We start from the raw sequence: 20,686 nt of genomic DNA, 5'->3' as shown, positions 1-20,686 counted from the left end.
GGTTTCCCCCACAGTCCAAAGACATGCAGGTTAGGTTAACTGGTGACTCTGAATTGAGCGTAGGTGTGAATGTGAGTGTTAATAGTTGTCTGTGTCTATGTGTCAGCCCTGTGATGACCTGGCGACTTGTCCAGGGTGTACCCCGCCTTTCACCCTTAGTCAGCTGGGATAGGCTCCAGCTTGCCTGCGACCCTGCAGAACAGGATAAGCGGCTACAGATAATGGATGGATATAATAATAATGATGGGTGGCACGATGGTGTAGTGGTTAGCGCTGTTGCCTCACAGCAAGAAGGTCCGGGTTCGAGCCCTGTGGCCGGCGAGGGCCTTTCTGTGCGGAGTTTGCATGTTCTCCCCGTGTCCGCGTGGGTTTCCTCCGGGTGCTCCGGTTTCCCCCACAGTCCAAAGACATGCAGGTTAGGTTAACTGGTGACTCTAAATTGACCGTAGGTGTGAATGGTTGTCTGTGTCTATGTGTCGGCCCTGTGATGACCTGGCGACTTGTCCAGGGTGTACCCTGCCTTTCGCTCATATTCAGCTGGGATAGGCTCCAGCTTGCCTGCGACCCTGTAGAACAGGATAAAGTGGCTAGAGATAATGAGATGAGATAATAGTGGCCGGCACGGTGGTGTAGCGGTTAGCACTGTTGTCTCACAGCAAGAAGGTCCGGGTTCGAGCCCAGCAGCCGGCGAGGGCCTTTCTGTGTGGAGTTTGCATGTTCTCCCCGTGTCCGCGTGGGTTTCCCCCACAGTCCAAAGACATGCAGGTTAGGTTAACTGGTGACTCTAAATTGACCGTAGGCGTGAATGGTTGTCTGTCTCTGTGTGTCAGCCCTGTGATGACCTGGCGACTTGTCCAGGGTGTACCCCGCCTCTCAGTCATTCAGCTGGGATAGGCTCCAGCTTGCCTGCGACCCTGTAGCACAGGATAAGCGGCTACAGATAATGGATAGATATAATAATAATAATAATAATAATGGGTGGCACGGTGGTGTAGTGGTTAGCGCTGCCGCCTCACAGCAAGAAGGTCCGGGTTCGAGCCCAGCAGCCGATGAGGGCCTTTCTGTGCGGAGTTTGCATGTTCTCCCCGTGTCCGTGTGGGTTTCCTCCGGGTGCTCCGGTTTCCCCCACAGTCCAAAGACATGCAGGTTAGGTTAACTGGTGACTCTAAATTGACCGTAGGTGTGAATGTGAGTGTGAATGGTTGTCTGTGTCTATGTGCCTATGAGAACATGGGAAAAACGTGCAGAAGGGACTCAGCAGATGTCCATCTTCACATTCACACATTAAGAAATAAGTGAATTCAGTGGGTAGAGCAAGTGCACAAATTATTATTATTATTATTATTATATCCCCAATAAAGGACCAAATCGAACAACTTTGAAAACTAAAACGATTCGCCGAAAACTGCACGTGACCAGAAGCCACGCCCTTTATGTATTTTATTTCCGGGGTCAGAGGTTGCAGCTGCTGTTTCAGCTTATCAGCTCCTGGTTGAGGACCGCCTACTTTTCGAAGTTTCTAGTAGCAGGAGAGAAAGAGAGAGAGAAACCCACAACACAACATTAGCAGTGTGGTGTGCGCTGCTCGCCAGACTGTTATAATGTTGGTCTCTTTGCGCTCATAAAGCCATGTTTGCATTCAGAGCAGAATTGTCTGTGTTTCTTGGTTCGAGAAGAATAACTGGGTAAACTAGCACTACACTGGCGTTCAGACTGACAGGTGATCATGTTTGGGTGTTTAGTTGCAGGCAGATTGGTGAGTATTGAATCGATGTTGACTGGTAATTGTGAGCATCGGTGTCACAAAATGTTATTTATATCCAGAAAATGATTTAGCTGTATGTTGAGGCCAGTGCTGTGGAGTGGAGTGGAGTGAGTTTAAAGCCATTATAATGAAGCCGCTTATCCATTGTAGGTCCAAACCGACGCCCAGCAGGTTGCTGGTGATAAATTTGTGTTCAACCTGCCTGACTATGAGAATGTTAACCACGTGGTGGTGTTTATGCTGGGCACAGTGCCTTTCCCTGCTGGCATGGGAGGTGCAGTTTACTTCTCCTTCCCTGATCCGAGTGTGGGCCAGGTGTGGCAGCTGCTGGGCTTCATCACCAACGAAAAGCCAAGTGCCATCTTTAAAATCTCTGGCCTGAAAGCTGGTAAGTTATTTAATTAATTGATTAATTAATCATCAGTTCCCGTACGTGTCATTCAGTACGATCAACTTTTGATTGAAGGACGGTATCACTCAGGTGTCAAGGGGCATTTCTTTAACATATTAAACTCTCCATTTTAAGGGCCTGGAATTCCCACAGCATCCTTAAAAGACAATTAGTAGGCATGATGGGCCTCGTACAGGGTGTCCGGAAAGTCTGCATAGGAGAAATTAACCATAACTTTATTATTCATCTCATCTCATTATCTCTAGCCGCTTTATCCTGTTCTACAGGGTCGCGGGCAAGCTAGAGCCTATCCCAGCTGACTACGGGTGAAAGGCGGGGTACACCCTGGACAAGTCGCCAGGTCATCACAGGGCTGACACATAGACACAGACAACCATTCACACTCACATTCACACCTACGCTCAATTTAGAGTCACCAGTTAACCTAACCTGCATGTCTTTGGACTGTGGGGGAAACCGGAGCACCCGGAGGAAACCCACGGGGAGAACATGCAAACTCAGCACAGAAAGGCCCTCGCCGGCCACGGGGCTCGAACCTGGACCTTCTTGCTGTGAGGCGGCAGCGCTAACCACTACACCACCGCGCTGCCAACTTTTTTATTGTTATTTTTTTTTTTTTAATCCTCTACATGATTGCCATTTCTTTGTATGTGCACATGGAGCCGTATCTCCCATTCATGATGAACTTGTTAGCATGTCTAGTGTTATGTATGTACCCGTAATTGCACTTCATATATGTTCCCTTGTGACAGCTTCCCAATCCAGCCACGAGAATGATTTCAATGTGGTGGGGTGTTTTTTGTGTGTTTTAAAGGCTATTTGGGGAGGATCGAGTAGGAAAAATTTTGGAAGTCATTTTGCTTAAAAAAGGGTTAATTTACCTAAGTATGGAGACTTGTTGAACACTGTATTTTAAAAATTTAGTTGCTTATGATAAAGGCACAGCTAACATAATAATGGGTAACTGTCTATCTGTCTTTTTAAATAAGATGCATGCATACATTTATATGGCCAAAAGTTGAACACCTAACTAATCAAGGCTGAGCGAGAATGTCCGAATGTTGTGCATCAATGCTTCCACAATTGGCTTTTAGATCTGGTGAAGGAAAGTCTTAATACTGCAATGTATCTTAATACCACAGCATATAGGTGGCACGGTGTTGCAGTGGTTGGCACTGTCGCCTCACAGCAAGAAGGTTCTGGGTTTGAGTCCAGTGGCCGACGGGGGCCTTTCTATGTGGAGCTTGCATGTTCTCCCCGTATCTGTGTGGGGTTCCTCTTGGTGTTCCAGTTTCCCCCACAGTCCAAAGACATGCAGTTAGGCTAACTGGCTACTCCTAAATCAGGGGTTCTCAACTTTTTCTGCTTTAAGACTCACCTATTCATTCTTGTAATGAGTCGGGGGGGGCAAGGCAAGTTTATTTATATAGTACATTTCATACACAGTGGCAGTTCAATGTGCTTTACAGAAGTAAAAGCAAAACAGTAAGCAATAGAAAATAAAGTTACATAAAATAAATGGGGAAGAAAAATAATAAGAATTAAACAATAGTAGAAATAAAATAATAAAATGAAGTAAAAGTTCAATTAAAAAAACCAGCAGAATAAAATAGAATAAAAGTTAAGTAAAATTTAAAACATGCAGAGACTGTAAAAGTAAAGAGTTTAAAACATGTAGAGATGACAATATTAATAATTTAGCAGAAAGCATCTGAAAACAGCTTGGTCTTTAAAGTGCCATTCCACCATTGGATGTATTTTTTTGGCATAAAATACAATATATTTTATGACAGCATGACTAGACAGAGAAATCTTATAGCTTCAAAATGATATATCAAACATGAATTTTTTTGACAACGACAAGTATATTAATTTTGCGACCAAAGTCACCTACCCTTTTAATTTCCGCGCGGTAGTGAAACGTGATGCCATCGGCAGGTTCCCCTTCTTGTGTACCACGTCACGTGTGACGTGGCACAGATTATCAGCAATGGCGGATAGAACGCGATTGTCAGCTTCGGAAAAGAAGCGAAGGAAAATAGCAAGTGATGCCCAAAGGAGACGGTCGATGGTGAATATCGGCACAGCAATCGACAAGTGGAAATCGCGTTCTATCCGCCATTGCTGATAATCTGTGCCACGTCACATGTGATGTGGTACACAAGAAGGGGAACCTGCCGATGACATCACGTTTCACTACCGCGCGGAAATTAAAAGGGTCGGTGACTTTGGTCGCAAAATTAATATACTTGTCGTCAAAAAATTATGTTTGATGTCATTTTGAAGCTAAAAGATTTCTCTGTCTAGTCATGTTGTCATAAAATATATTGTATTTTATGCCAAAGAATACATCCAATGGTGGAATGGAACTTTAACCTAGATTTGAAGCTGCCAACAGCAGGAGCATTTTTAATGTCCTCTGGGAGTTGGTTCCATAGCTGTACTGCATAGTAGCTAAAAGCTGCTTCACCATACTTTGTTTTAACAACAGGTTTTACCAGTAAATTTTTCTGCTGCGATCTGGTAGATCTGATTGGGTTAGGCCGCTGCAACATGTCAGAGAGGTAATTGGGCCCTGTACCATTTAGAGATTTGTACACCAGCAGCAATGCTTTAAAGTCAATTCTGTAGCTTACTGGAAGCCAGTGAAGGGACCTTAGAATTGGAGTAATGTGCTCTCTTCTTTTTGTTCGTGTGAGAACTCTAGCTGCTGCATTTTGAACCAGCTGAAGTCGTTTGATGGTCTTTTTTGGCAGGCCTGTGAAAAGGCCATTGCAGTAATCAACCCTACTAGAGATGAAGGCATGTATAAGTTTTTCCAGATCATTTTTTGACATAAGTCCTCTTAGTTTGGAAATGTTTTTTAGGTGATAAAATGCCGATTTAGTGATTGCTTTCATGTGACTGTCAAAGTTTAGCTCGCTGTCAATGAAAACACCAAGATTTTTAACCATTTCTTTTGTTTTAATCCCCTTTGTGTCAAGAATAGTGGTAATCCTGAGTCTTTCATCTTTTTTTCCAAATAGAATTACTTCTGTTTTATCTGTGTTCAGCTGAAGAAAATTTTGTGACATCCAGTTGTTGATTTGATCGATACACTGGTAGAGACATTCAAGGGGGGCATAATCATTAGGTGATAGAGCAAAATAAATTTGGGTGTCATCTGCATAGCAGTGATACAAAATTGAATTGTTCTTGATAATTTGCCCAAGTGGGAGCATATAAAGGTTGAATAGTAATGGTCCAAGAATCGACCCCTGGGGGACACCACAGGTCAAGGACATTGATGTTGAGGAACAATTTCCCATGGTAACAAAGAAGCTTTTATCTTTTAAGTATGATTTTAACCAATTGATAACTTTACCAGTCAACCCAACCCAGTGTTCAAGTCGATATAGCAGTATGTTGTGATCAACAGTATCAAAAGCTGCACTGAGGTCCAGTAAGGCCATTATTAAAAAATGTTCTGTTTCCGGTCCACCGGCCAGGTGAGTGCCGTTTGTGCGGGTGAATTTTTTTTTTTAAACGCCGGTTTTTCGACTTTTTTTTCGGGCTCGTAAATCTAAACTCGAACTTGACATTTACGCATTCCCAGGGCTTTCCACTAAAGTGGGGTTTACATTAGACCGTATCAGCGGATCATCAGATTAACGTTTTTAAAAACGATTAGCGTGCACACAGCAACGCCAATACATGATTTGCGTGCACACAGCAACGCCAATACACGGATACGCTAATCACATGACTAATTAGACGGCATGTAAGTTGAAATGTGTAAATTTCTCCTCAGCGGCTCGGCTCCGCAGGCATCCTGCGCTCCAAATCACTCCGCCCTGAACAGCGAGTGCCCTCTGGAGGGTGCGCACTCCGGCCCTGCGCAGCTCACAGAGCGCGCGAGTGAAGCGCACGAGCAGTGATTTGGGACTGAGCCGCTGTGTGTGTGATCCCAGTGCATATCGGGCATGCGCAAGTCACTCACCACTTGCAAGTGGAAGGATGGCAAGCCTAAAGACAATCATAACTACACAATGGGCAGTATTTGCATCAGTATTTGCAGTATTTTCATACTTTTATACTCTTTTTAATGAAAGGTGATACAAGGCGGAAGTCCGCGCCGTTTTTCAGCAGTCGCGTCACATGACCAACGCCAGCGAATCAGGAAGGTGAATGTCACAGTGACGTTGTCCAATGATGACGTCAGCTAGAGCTCAGCACAGCGTATCCGTGTATCCTCAATGTTTACACAGCACCGGACCAGACACGAACTGGGTTGAATACGTGGGCCCTGGCGGATTCCTGCTTCCCGGTGTTTTAATGTGAACGGACAGTGCATCCGCGAAGAAAACGAGACAGATGCGGTCTAATGTAAACTTGGCCTAAGGCTCATACTGCCTCCGCCGAGTGCGCGCGCACACTACTGCCTCCGCCAAGTGCGCGCACACCGCATGTCGGGGCCGCGGATGAGTTACTCTCCCCTGATCAACGAAGTCGGCGGGGAATTTGTGGTTATCGGTACAAACAGTGCAAATCACAACTTAAATGAGTGCGGTTCAGTTTGACATTATTGTCAGTCCGTTAGATAAACATTTAATTTTATTAAAATCGAAAATTAATATTTAGAGCCTGTGGACTACAAAAATAAGTCATTAAAGTAGCCAGCTGGACTTAATTGTGTGGCCGCAGCCGGCGCTTGTGGAAAGCCCTGCCGAATCAGCTCTGCGCATGCGCCGTGTGGCACAAAAAAATGGCAGCCACCATGAAGGAAGGAGATCCGGAGTTTTCAAACATTTGCTTAAGTGTGAAATCGCAAAATGGTATTCTAGTGGACAACAAAATAGTAAAGATTCAGAAAAAGAAATCATTCAGTGATCATTTTAATAGTGTAATTTCATCCGAACTAGGCCTAATGGTCGATTTAGAACTACAAAAAGTCCGTGTGTCGGACATTTTAAGTACCTTTTGTAAAAGTTTTGCAAATGTTGCAGTCAGCATTTAAAATGCTAACTTACAGTTTTTGTACAAGTTTCAGTTGATTAAACTGTCATATTGTATTAAATGTGTCTGCTTTTGTAATAAAGTACTGAAAGAAAAAGCAAACACAGCATTGCAATTTCTTATCCATCCATATAATTAAAAAAAAATTAAAAAAAAAAAAATCCCTCCCTTCCGACTGAATTTTTTTGCTCACCTGGTGGACAGGAAACAGATTTTTTTTAAGGATGGCCTAACACCAGGACCGATGTTTTGCCTGCATCAGTATTAAGACGTATGTCATTTATAACTTTAATCAACGCTGTTTCAGTGCTATGATTGGCACGAAATCCTGACTGAAAATTATCAAAACAGCTGTTTGATATCAAGGCAGTTAATTGATTGAAGACAATTTTTTCAAGGATTTTCCCGATGAATGGTAAATTTGATATTGGCCTGTAGTTATTTAATACTGAAGCATCCAGATTATTCTTTTTAAGTAGGGGCTTTACAACGGCTTTTTTCAAGGACACAGGAACAATGCCAGTCTCTAGGGATGTATTTATGATTTGAAGCACATCTGTAATTATAAGATGAAGAACAGACTTAAAAAAGTTGGTGGGCAGAATGTCCAATTCAGATGTTGAGGAACTGAGATTTTGTACAGTTTTTTTCAAGAATCTCATAATCAATTAAACAAAATTCTGACATTGTGTTGAAGTTATCTGTCTGTGTCACTGGTGATTGCAGTTTTTCAATTTTTTGCAACTGAGATATATTATGAGCAATATTCTGCCATATTTTATCAATTTTACCTTTGAAGAAGGATGCAAACTCATTGCATTTATTAACTGAGAGAAGTTCAGGTGCTAATTGTGGTGGGGGATTAGTTAGCTTCTCTACTGTTGAAAATAGCACACGGGCATTGTTCATATTCCTGCTGATGTTGGAGAAGAAAGACTGTCTTGCTTTACGAATTTCATAATTATATTTACAAAGCATCTCTTTATGGATTTGATGATGGATGTGAAGTTTAGATTTGCGCCATTTTTCTTTCAGTCTTTCTACATTCTCTCTTTAGCAGTTTAACAGCCGGGTACTGCTTCCATGGTGCTTTCTGCTTATCATTGACTCTTTTAATTTTGAATGGAGCAATATCATCCATAATTTGGGTCATATTTAAATTAAAAATTTCCAGTAAATCATCTACAGAGTCTGACATTTTGGTTGAGATCCGAGAGAGAGCTTGCTCAAAGAGAACACGTGTTGTCGTTTATGACTCTACTACCCATAGTCGTTGAGCTGTTCTGAATGTGAGGAGACATAGAAACATCAGAGAAAACACAAAAATGATCAGATAAGGCTAGGTCAACAACAGTAGTAGAAACAGTAAGACCCTTTGCGATAACGAGGTCAAGGGTATGACCACGAGAGTGGGTCGGCCCCTGTACATGTTGTACTAGGTTGAAGTTGTCAAGAAGTGCAAGTAGTTTTTTGGCATAAGTGTTTTCAGGATTATCTACATGCAAGTTAAAATCCCCAGATATAATAAGACAGTCAAACTCTAAGCAAATGACTGACAACAGTTCACCAAACTCTTCCAGAAAAACTTTGGCTGAATGTCTCGGAGGCCTGTAAATAGTTAATAATAATGTGTTAGGAGAGCATGTAACAAGTGCACATAAGTGTTCAAAGGATGTAAAATCACCAAGTGAGGATTGTTTACATTGAAAAGAGACTTTGAATATATTTGCGATCCCTCCACCTTTCCCCTGTCGGGTAACATTCATAAAATTAAAATTTGGGGGAGTTGCTTCAATAAGGGTGGTAGCACTATTTGCTTGATCCAGCCAAGTTTCAGTTAGAAGCAAAAAATCAAGATTGTGTTTGCAGATAAGATCATTAATTAAAAATGACTTGTTTGAAAGTGATCTAACGTTCAGAAGAGCTAGCTTTACAGAAAGTCTAGAAGTAATATCCGCTTGGGCATTCTGATATTGTTTTGAAACAGGAAGGAGACTAGACTAGTTTACCCCCAGGGTTAAATATGCTCCGTTTTTTCTATTTCTTATCAACACAGGAATAGAGAATGGCATAGGCATACTGGGTCCCAGCTTGTTTTCAAAACTACACCCAATGCAGGGACCCACAGCACATCATACAAGACTTTCTATATGTTCCATTTGGTTTGACGGTGAAAGAATTGATGTCATGTATCTTTTAGATGGTGAAAAAGATTGGTAGCCAGCTGAAAGTCCTGGGCGAACACAGTTCAGTCTGTTGGTTAAATTTTGATGAACTAGGTACACTGCTTGTCGTGACAGATTTGGGCTGGAAAAAGAGTGTAGCCACTGGCAGCAGTCTCTGCATACTATTGGTGAAATCCATGCAGGGGGGAGACGGAGATGGTACAGTAAAATCAGAAGAGCGAGACTTTGGTGAGGTCTTTGTAAGTGTCTCCATGACTGTCTCTGTGGTGACTGTCTCCCTGATAGTTTGTGATACTTGCATGGGGTCGAGATGTGGATGATGCAGCCTTGACATGATTATCTTTAGTCAGGTCCTCAATCTGGATGGAATCGCATGATAAAATCGCATGCTCACATTCTCCGTGTGATTGTTGATGTCCTTGGCAGTCTGCCCCAGATGGCTGTGTGTCCTTGGTGAAGACTTGCATAGATGATTGTTTTGGCTTTGCAGAGGTATTGTTGATATTAACTGGGTCAGTCTGCGACATCTTAGCAACTGTTTTCCTCAATGTTGGCTGAGAGAAAATTGCAAGTCTATAATGATCTGCGAAGACTTTGGTCCCAATCCAGCTGAGTTCAGTGCTATTTGGCTTGAAGAATTCTCTGCGATTCCAGAAAAGGTTAAAATTGTCTATGAAGTTCATACCAGATGAAAAACAAGTTTTTCCAAGCCAGGTGTTAAGACTGAAGAGTCGAGTAAATGCAAAGCTTCCCCTTGCAGGGAGTGGGCCACTGATAAAAGATTGTATTCCAGTCTTATAGAGATCAGAAAGTTTTCTGAAATCATCTTGGACAAACAGCTCATCTCATCTCATTATCTCTAGCCGCTTTATCCTGTTCTACAGGGTCGCAGGCAAGCTGGAGCCTATCCCAGCTGACTACGGGTGAAAGGCGGGGTACACCCTGGACAAGTCGCCAGGTCATCACAGGGCTGACACATAGACACAGACAACCATTCACACTCACATTCACACCTACAGTCAATTTAGAGTCACCAGTTAACCTAACCTGCATGTCTTTGGACTGTGGGGGAAACCGGAGCACCCGGAGGAAACCCACGCAGACACGGGGAGAACATGCAAACTCCACACAGAAAGGCCCTCGCTGGCCACGAGGCTCGAACCCGGACCTTCTTGCTGTGAGGCGACAGCGCTAACCACTACACCACCGTGCCACCCTGGACAAACAGCTGTTCTCTGAAAACATCATTTGCTCCCACATGCACAACAATACGTTTGATAGTTTTATGCTCGGACATGAGCTTCAAAATGCTGTCTTTGGTGTCAAAGATGGATGCATTTGGAAGGCAGCAAATAATCATCCCATGTCCTTTCAAATGTCTTACAGTGGAATCACCAAGAACAAGGGTTGTGGGATCAGGTGGTGTTACGAGCTGCTTTTTGCCTCTTCCCACAGCTCTTCGGTTGTGGTGCGATCTCTTTTTACGATGTGTTTGTCCGCCTGAAAATTCTGCTTCCACATCCCTGAGGCATTCAAATTTGTTCTGAAGCCTTATGGGCTGTGGATTTTCCATAGGATTGTAAATCCTATTGTAATTTGTAGACCTAGCTCTATTTCTAATAGCATGGCTATGGAGCATGGGTTGCATAGTATCAGAACGAGCTGGTGTTGAGGTAATTACTTTTCTGTTTTTATTTTTGGGCCTGCCACCCATCATGTGCCAGTTTTCTGTACTCACATTTTGCCCTGTTAGATCGATGAATTCATCCACTTGATCTGCAATGCCATCGGCCTGTCGGGGTGCATTCTCTGCATTCTCAGCCACTGTTTCAGTACTCCTTTCCTGAGATATCGCTCTTAATTCGTCCGTCTTTGGCAGAGCATCAATCTTTGATTCCAGGATAGAAATCCTCTGTTCTAGTTCTGTGCATTTTCTGCAGGATCTCCTGGATTTTTTGCCCCCTGGCATTTTGTTTTAAAAGCTAACTTATCTTATAAAGATGAAAAATAAAATGAAAAAAATAGTGGAAATTAAATTAAAACTAAATTAAAAGCTTATAAAGATGAAAAATAAAATGAAAAAATAGTGGAAATTAAATGAGAAAGTAAAGTAAAATAAAGATCAAGCAGGAGCAAAGCAAAGAAGCGTCCTACTCGCTTGAGTAGGAGGAGCAAAAGTAAGGGGGGGGGGCATTAAAAAAGATCCCCAATTATTTTGGCTCATCTATTCTATTAGAATCTAAATCTATTGTAAAGTGTATTAATGGGATGCAACATTACTCCCTGTTACAGATGGGAGTCCAGGAATTAAATAAATGCAATAAAAACATATATATTTTTTTTATTGTAGGTATTGTATTTAAAACTGTATGGATGTGCCAGAAGCCAAACCCTGTATGCAGGGCATTCTAAGTCAAAAGGGATTAATGATCCAAAAGTGGTGTGTGGTTCATTAACGCGAACTTATTGCCATGTTTGTGTTCAGCAACCAAGCAAGTTATTAAAACCAAGAATTTCACTCAAAAGAAGTGGATATAGAAACCACTCAATGGGATTAGATCCTTACATGCTAACAAAGAAGGATTTTTCCTCATCTCATTATCTCTAGCCACTTTATCCTGTTCTACAGGGTCGCAGGCAAGCTGGAGCCTATCCCAGCTGACTACGGGCGAAAGGCGGGGTACACCCTGGACAAGTCGCCAGGTCATCACAGGGCTGACACTTATGGCCCTTTTCCACTACCCTTTTTCAGCTCACTTCAGCTCGCTTCAGCTCACTTCAGCCCGACACGGCTCGCGTTTCGACTACCAAAAACCAGCACGACTCAGCTCGTTTCAGCCCTGCTTAGCCCCTAAAACTCGCACCGTTTTGGAGTGGGGCTGAAGCGAGCCAAACCGTGCCGACTGAGGTTGGGGGCGTGAGCAGACACTCCCCTGTGCACTGATTGGTGAGGAGGCGTGTCCTCACATGCCCACACACGCCCCGCGAGCGCGCTGGGATCTGTAAACACCGCAAACCCGGAAGAAGAATAATTATGAATTACGAGAATTTCTGAAGCCTTATGCGCCTCGCCTCATCTATACGCTCTTGCCAGTATCTGTCCGCGTTGTCGGTGACAACAAGCCACAGCACCGAGACCAGCAACACTAACGACTCCATGTCCTCCATGTTTATTGTTTACTATTCGGGTCGTGAGACTACCGCTTAAAAGCTCACTGAATCAGTGACATACAGAGCATCGTGGACGAGTTCGCGGAGCGCAAGGCTCGCCGTATGCCCTTCAAATAATGCGCGCAGTAGGCTATTGATGTTTTATTATGAGCCATGTACAGTATGTCGCCTAATGTTTTTTTTGTTTCTGAGTTACATGTTCGTTTGAAGGACTTAATGTACAAAATAACATAGTTGCACCCCGTAGTGTTGAAATTGGTAAACACAGTGCATTCAGTGAGGTTTGCACCGCCCTCCTTTTATTTCTGACTCTTCCTGTCAGCGTTGCAACCTCTGAGCGCTCATTCGTATGCCCTTCAAATAATGTGCGCAGTATAGGCTATTGATGTTTTATTATGAGCCATGTACAGTATCCTAATGTTTTTTGTTTCTGAGTTACATGTTCGTTTGAAGGACTTGATGTACTAAATAACATAGTTGCACCCGGTAGTGTTGAAATTGGTAAACACCGCAGTTGCGGACATTTTGTAGCCTAAAATGATGTTATGATAAGCTTTAATAAAGGGCCCGGTCATTTGCCCCGCCCCCGGCCCGGCTCTGACTTGTTCCGCCACTGTCACTGATGTCACTGTTTGCGCTGCTTAACGACATCACGTGACGTCCACCCACTTTCGCTAACTCCACCCAATGTGTCCACCCACTTCCAGCCAGCACGGTTCAGCGCGGTTGTAGTCGAAATGCAACTCCAACAGCCCCGCTCAGCTCGACTCAGCTCGACTCGGCACGGCTCAGCCGCGTTTGTAGTGGAAAAGCGGCATTAGACACAGACAACCATTCACACTCACATTCACACCTACAGTCAATTTAGTGTCACCAGTTAACCTAACCTGCATGTCTTTGGACTGTGGGGGAAACCGGAGCACCCGGAGGAAACCCACGCAGACACTGGAAGAACATGCAAACTCCACACAGAAAGGCCCTCGCCGGCCACGGGGCTCGAACCCAGACCTTCTTGCTGTGAGGCGACAGTGCTAACCACTACGCCATTGTGCCGCCTGAATTTTTCTTCTGAAAGAAAAATTTACTAGCTAAATTTGACATTAGTAGAATAAATTTTGATCCTATTGTAGCTGTAACTAAATACAAAGGCAATAGTTATGCATACTATTAATTAACTTAATGTGAAGAGCATAACAGATCAGATTTAAATTTTTTTAAAGATTGTTTATTTTTAGTCTTTTGTATTTGTAATTATTTGTGTCTGTACATGCATGACCCCACCAGCTCTGCTGATCAACTTATGTTTAAATAAAGTTATTTATTCATTTATGAGTTGGAAAATGATCCATCCATTGAGTTCCCCAACATCTCAAACTACCTGGTGCTGCAGACATCGTTCTACACGGAAACACAGATGAAAACCTGGAAGAGCATGGAGGGAAACAACTTTTTATATATGGCTGGGTTAAAAATCTGGGGATCAGGACACAAGATAAATCGTGTATCATTTTTGCCCGGGTAAAGAGGAGTTTCTGGTCTTTTTGTACGTGTCTGTGATGGTTGCTCGGACACTACAAGTTTTAGTATCGGGTGTAAACAAACCACAGCGGCTCGATTCTCAGTCCTCCCTGCTCTTCTCTTCCAGCAGGCATCACAGATCCATATAATTTACCCACAAATGTATTTATTCAGCTCGCTGTGTGTGCACACGCGTGGGTTAAATGTAGAGGAGGAAAGTGGCAAAATAAAATATTGTTTTTAATTTACCCACAAATGTATTTATTCCACTTGAAAAGTGTTTGGTGAACCAGCTGCTGGATTTGGGACATGACGACATCCTGAACTATTTAGTATTTGGTTTCAAACTTGGAAAAATTTTTTTGCTGCCCACTAGATGGCGCTAATGGGCCATAAGTCTAGTGTTTGAAAAACTCTGCTCTAAATTACCGTGTGAGAGAGAGAGAGAGAGAGGGAGACAACCTCTATAATCCAGTAGAAGGCAGCGGGAAACCACTACTGTAATAATTCCCTAGAAACTTTGATGGCTGAAGCAGTCAGAGTGGACCTGCCGTCAGGCAGAGTACTAAAAATGTGTGAGGATATTACACAGTGGCGTGAAGGTATGAACTTTATCTGTGAGTGGTGAAGATAAACTTCAGCTCTTCAAGCCAATGTTTGATTTTCTTTCTATTATATAGACACATTCACAAACAAAGTACCCAAAAATTGATTCATCAATTTTCTCATGAGTGACACATGGAGAAATGTGACAGTTATAGTTCTCCATGTCCCAGACGTAGTTCAGATGAAAAATAAATTCATCCATCTGTTATCCGTAACCACTTATTCTATGCAGGGTCGTCAGCAAGCTGGAGCCTATCCCAGCTGACTATGGGCGAGAGGTGGGGTATACCCTGGACAAGTCACCAGGTCGTCGCAGGACCGACACATGGAGACATGGGTGGAGACTGGTGGAGAGCATGCCAAGACGCATGAAAGCTGTGATATTTAAATGTCAGGGTTATTCCACCAAATATTGATTTTTCTGAACTCATCCTAAGTTCAAGCATTTAGTATTGTGCTGTTTTTAAAATTGAGAATGGTCTTGATTTCAGACTTTGGTTAATGCACAGAAAACCTTTTTGTTATTTTGACCAGTTTTCATTTTCTGCAGTTAAATGCTCTGAGTGACAATATTTTTATGTGGAATTTGGGGGAAATTTTGTCCGTTGTTTTGACAACTGGCAGAACGTTTCTTCCCAAACACACACTCATGCATTTTGTGCCTTTTGAGTTGATCCTGCATGTACAACATGCTGAGTGCAAAGACTTTATTTAAAACTCAGACCTGAAGCTGGTGTAAGTGAAATATATATTAAAATGAGTACTCATTATTTGCATAATACAATGAATGTCTGGGATGCTAACTAGATCTGATTTGTCAGCACAGTTTGCAAGCAGATAGGACAAATGATTTATACCAGGGTCAGTTAGCTAACTTCACCTGTGCTCACCATGCCTAGATCACTGATTGATTTTTATTTAACTAACTGAAAACAAAAAGGAGATCAAAAGTAAAATACAACTGCTCATGCATCCCTAACGTATCCCTGTGTTTTAAAGGTGAAGGTGGAACCCATCCGTTTGGGATGATGTCTGCCCCACAGGCTGCCTCAGTGGCTCAGGTTGGCGTTTCTGTTGAACCCCTTGACCAGCTCGCTCAACAGACACCAGTTTCCAATGCAACCGTCTCCACCATGGATTCCTTCACACAGGTGTCAAGCTGAAGTTGAACAATCTTTATGTTTGTGTTATTTGGTATGCTGAAGATAGAATGTCTTGGCTTGATGTTACCCTTCTGTTTATTACTCTGGATAGTTCACCCAGAAGATGTTGGAGAGCCTGTACAACTTCACTTCCTCCTTTGCGCTGTCACAAGCGCAGATGACGCCAAACCCCTCAGAAATGTATGTTCCAGCCAGCTCCATCCTTAAATGGTGAGTGTTCTGTAAAACTGATCATCCAGCCATCCATCTACCTACATTTAATCATCAGGGTTGTGAAGGAAGCTGGAGCCAGTCCTAGCTGACTTTGGCCCAGAGGTGGGGTACATCCTGGGCAAGTCGCCAATCTATTGTAGGGTAAAGATGAAGATGAACAACGATTCACACCTATGGGCAACTGCTGGGTTTCAGTCACATGACCCTCCCCCCAGTGGTTTTACTGGAAGTGAAATAGCTGGTGGTCTAAACGGCTGCCGTAGTGCAAACAACTAGCGATAACTTATCAGAGTATGCTCGTGATCTAGAAGCCACTGCTGGCTTTAGATATATTCAGAAGATTGCTGTGTGCAATGGAATCGACCCCTACAGTCTGGGAAAGAAGGATTTGTCATACGATCTTGAAAACTACCCTTCAGTCGAGTTCCCCGACATCTCGAACTATCTGGTGTTGTAGACGTCCTTCTACACCGCAAAACGGATGAAAGCGGGGAAGAGCATGGAGGCTTACAACCCTTTTTTTTGGGGGGGGTAAATGTGGCTGGGTAAAGGACCTCGGTATCAAGTCACTGCTGAATGAATCCTGTATTGTTTTTGTCCGTATAAGGGTTTTTTTTTTTTTTAAAAAGCACTTCGTGTCGGCTCTTATCTCTCCAGTAAATCATTCACAAACATCATCAGAAACCCCTTTAAAGACCTGGATCTTAGTTAAACAAGTCGGAGAAGTGATCACGGCGCATTGTAACTGTATGGCTGGGTAAGAATTTTGTCGCAACCTTCATGCATATGGACTTTTTGAGGAGTAAACAAAGAAACAGCTGGGGACTTTAGCGCTTCGTGACTAAAAAAAAAAAAAAAAAAAGTACTGTAAAATAACACACAGCAAGAAAAGTACTTGGAAAACACTAAGGCCATAGCTGAGAGGGAGATACAAACCTTTCACCAAGTGATCACTTCAAACTCGAGCATGCTTCGACTCCACTCCCTTCGATTTCAGTGAGAGGTTCAAAAGCCACCTTTCTCGACGTCTTTTTGTGAAATCCTGTGTTCATTCACCCTTTTTTATTCGTTCACGGGGAACCCTGAAGAAACTCTGATCAGCTTCACGGTTTGATCGATTCGAACAACAAACAATGCAAACGTAAGGCATTTTTCATGCGAGCAATGCACCTTCTCCATACAAACGCTTTGTCAACTGAGCTTTGGTCGACCACCAGCTAAAGTTTTGGATAACTAATGAGGTGGATGTGATGTCATGTGAAACCCAGCAATTCAGAGTAGCCAGTCGACCTAATCTGCATGTCTTTGGACTGTGGGAGGAAATCGGAGCACCCAGAAGAAACTGACAGTCATGAGAACATGCAAACTCCACACAGAAAGGCCCCCAGTTATCACACCCAACTAAAATAAAAACATTATATTTTTCTGACAGTGATGTGGCTGCTTTGACAGCTTCAGCCATTAAAGTTTCTAGGGAAGAATTACAGTAGTGGTTTCCTACTGCCTTCTACTGTATTATTATAGATGTTTTCTCCTCTCGACCATTCACTCACTCACTCACTCACTCACTCACACACACACACACCCACCCACCCACCTATGGGCAATTTAGAGTAGCCAGTTAACCTAACCTGCATGTCTGTCTTTGGGGGAAACCGAAGCACCCGGAGGGAACCCATGCAGACACGGAGAACATGCAAACTCCACACACAAAGGCCCCCGCCAGCCACTGGGCTTGAACCCAGAACCTTCTTGCTGTGAGGCAACAGTGCTAACCAACTGTGCCACCCTCCAAGTTTAGACAAGGTTTTTATTTTTATATATTTATATATAATTTTTTTTTCAGGCATTCAGCCAATGAAGGAAAAGTTTCTAGATTCAGTATATGTAGAATGTGTCAAATCTTGAATGTACAAATTATTTTAATGGCAATATGTTTTAGTTTGCAGAGTGACATACTGTTTGTTTACTTTAAACCCCCACAAATACTACAACCAATACAAAACTGCGTTGGAATTGCAGAAGTCTTGCGCAGTGATGGGAATAACGGCGTTAGAAATAAACGGCGTTACTAACGGCGTTACTTTTTTTTAGTAACGAGTAATCTAACTAATTACTTTTTACATCGTTATAACGCCGTTCCCGTTACTTACAATAAAATACTATGCGTTACTTTATTAAAGCTGTTCTCATCTGGCACGCTGCTCGTTCAGCCGTTCTTTACTCTGCTTTAGTGTGGGGCGGGGAGACACGAGACAACGGCACAGTAAGCCAATCAGAGTAGATTTGGACAACATACGTAGGTAGGCCACGCCTACTGCACTACTGCGCGCTCTTTCAATCGGAAGACCCAGCGATGGCGAGCGGTCAGCCCAGCACTGCGCTTTCACACTGGAAATACAGCCAGGACTTTTCATTACTTGAAATAAAAGGCAAGAGTGTTTACGTGCAATGCACATTATGTCGAGGAACAAAGCGTTTGTCCTCGTCAGTGGCCAGTAATTAGTAACAATTTTAATAACTACAGAAATATATTACATTTGATAGATGTCTTATCTCACATTGTCCCACAAAAATATTAATATAGTGTAGATAACATTACTAATTGGTTCTGTTAAGTGTCCATTTCAGTCATTAAACACATTTAACATTCACTTTTATTATGATTACACTAATTGAATTTGATTTTTTTTTTGAGGGGGAACAAAATGTAACGGAATAATTACTTTCTCTGGTAATTAGTTACTTTTATGACAAAGTAACTCCGTTACTAACTCAGTTACTTTTTGGGAAAAGTAACTAGTAACTATAACTAATTACTTTTTGAAAGTAACGTGCCCAACACTGGTCTTGCGTCAGTTTTGTGACACCTGCCTGTCTTTTTTTTTTTTTTTTTTTTTTTGTCGTCCAGGTATGAAAACTTCCAGAGACGAATGGTGCAGAATCCCAACTTCTGGAAGACATGACATGCTTTATTGACCGAGCTCTTAATTAACAGGGAAGCAGAAAATTGTGAATTCATATTAATATTTGGCCTGTCTTGAAACGCCTCACTTAAGAAATATGCCAATCGATATATCTCCTGTATTTTCTAGCTCTTGTGGAACAGCAGACAAGTTAATGCAGTATTACTGCAAGTGTTTTAATACAGTGGACACTGATTGGTTGGATGAGTTACAGAATTTTCATACTGAATGACTTTATTTTGTAGTTATAAAAATACAGTCCTTCACATGTTGACCTATGTAGGCTGGTGTTCTAGACAACAAAGGATTTGAATTTTTTTTTTTTTTAAATTGCTTCATGTCTGTAATAAAGCTTCAAGAAGAATACAGTGGTGTCTTATTTTTTTGAGTGAAATAAATTTAATAACTGCTTTTGTTTATCGGATTTATGACCATTTTAACTGTGAGGTCATGAAACTGATTGAATCAAGAAAATTGTTCAGTCTTTTCATTCGTTTGTTACGGTTACCAACAAGAACTGCATAAATTATATCTGGGATATAAAAAAAAAAATGAATAGAATTGGTCCAAAAATAACCCCTTTGGACATAATGTGTACAATTGTACACATGAAGTTTCATAGCATTTTTCCTTGTGTCCGAAGGGGATAATTGCATTTTTTTTTTTAATAAAATTTTTTTATTTATTTAACTGGTAAAGAGTTTCTTAAAGGAAGGAAAAAGCTTCACTTTGTTAGGAATGCCTGTACATCTTTTTATAAATGTGATTAATACATGGGGCCAAATTACTCAATTCTGATTGGTCAATCAAGGAGGGCTTTTTTTTTTTTTCCCTTAACATGGGGCCGTATTTCTGAAATGCTATTGGCTAGTTCGTTGCTTGGTTACGGTTGCTAAAATTATCAAATTTTGTCATCAAAATGGCTTTTGTAAAGAAGTTCCAATAAAAGTTTGTAAACTACTTTCAAAATCCTTGTGTCGTGTCGCCGTGTCATGATGAAAGACGCTTTAGAAACTGATTCAAACGTGCAAGGTAGTCTTGCACCCTGATTGGTTCAGAAAACGTGAATGACAAATATTGTGAACTTGAATGGCTTCCGAAGTGTGAATTTGGCCCTATATATTATAAACAAGTAATCGTATGGTTCCTTGTAAAATCAAGGGTCGATTTCACTCGTGATTTCAAAGTTTTGAAATCACTCATGAAATTAATCTTTTAATTTTACTCGTCCCCGTACAATTACCTATACTAATCTAATCAGCCAATCAAGTAGCAGCAGTGCAGTGAATAGAGTTGTACAGGTCAAGAGCTTCAGAGCCTCACCCAAACTGGACAGCTGAAGATTGGGGGGGGGGCATCACATGGTTTTTCTTCTACCTTCAGTTGTCCACTTTTGGGGAGTCGGAGATTCCTGTGCTTGGCTAACAGCAGTGGAAACTGGTGTGATGATCTGCTGTTGTAGATAATTTGCCTCAAGTGTTAATGTGTGCTCTGTTGTGCTTTTCTCCTCACCGTGGTTGTACAGAGTAGTTATTTGATCTACCATAGTTTTCCTGTTAGTAAGACCCTGTCTGTCTGTTCTCTTCTCCCATCAACAGTGTTTCTACTTACAGAACTGCGGCTTGCTTCAGCTTTTTTTCCCCCCATGTAAACTCGGGCTGTGTGTCTGTGAGGGTTCGTTTAGTTCCAGG

The 20,686-nt window shown here is 42.2% G+C and overlaps 1 protein-coding gene across 1 annotated transcript; it reads left to right on the top strand.

The window, feature by feature from the left end:
- The first annotated feature begins 1,485 nt into the window (after positions 1 to 1,485).
- On the top strand, positions 1,486 to 19,361 carry hikeshi (heat shock protein nuclear import factor hikeshi). Its single transcript, XM_060898696.1, has 5 exons — positions 1,486 to 1,756; positions 1,916 to 2,153; positions 15,653 to 15,804; positions 15,908 to 16,026; positions 18,941 to 19,361. Exons 1-5 carry the CDS (start codon positions 1,727 to 1,729, stop codon positions 18,993 to 18,995), a joined length of 594 nt encoding a protein of 197 aa, XP_060754679.1. The 5' UTR covers positions 1,486 to 1,726; the 3' UTR covers positions 18,996 to 19,361.
- The last annotated feature ends 1,325 nt before the right edge of the window (positions 19,362 to 20,686 follow it).

Source organism: Neoarius graeffei, chromosome 18 (genome assembly GCF_027579695.1).
Source record: "Neoarius graeffei isolate fNeoGra1 chromosome 18, fNeoGra1.pri, whole genome shotgun sequence".
NCBI lineage: Eukaryota > Metazoa > Chordata > Actinopteri > Siluriformes > Ariidae > Neoarius > Neoarius graeffei.
This window is presented reverse-complemented; position numbering and strand designations above follow the sequence as displayed.

What these genes read in the sequence shown, in the direction of transcription:
- hikeshi (XM_060898696.1), top strand. Translation starts at nt 1,727, where the DNA reads ATGTTTGGGTGTTTAGTTGCAGGCAGATTG. An exon ending in AATCTCTGGCCTGAAAGCTG is followed by an intron (nt 2,154 to 15,652) that starts GTAAGTTATTTA and finishes TGTGTTTTAAAG; the next exon opens with GTGAAGGTGGAACCCATCCG. An exon ending in GCCAGCTCCATCCTTAAATG is followed by an intron (nt 16,027 to 18,940) that starts GTGAGTGTTCTG and finishes TTTGTCGTCCAG; the next exon opens with GTATGAAAACTTCCAGAGAC.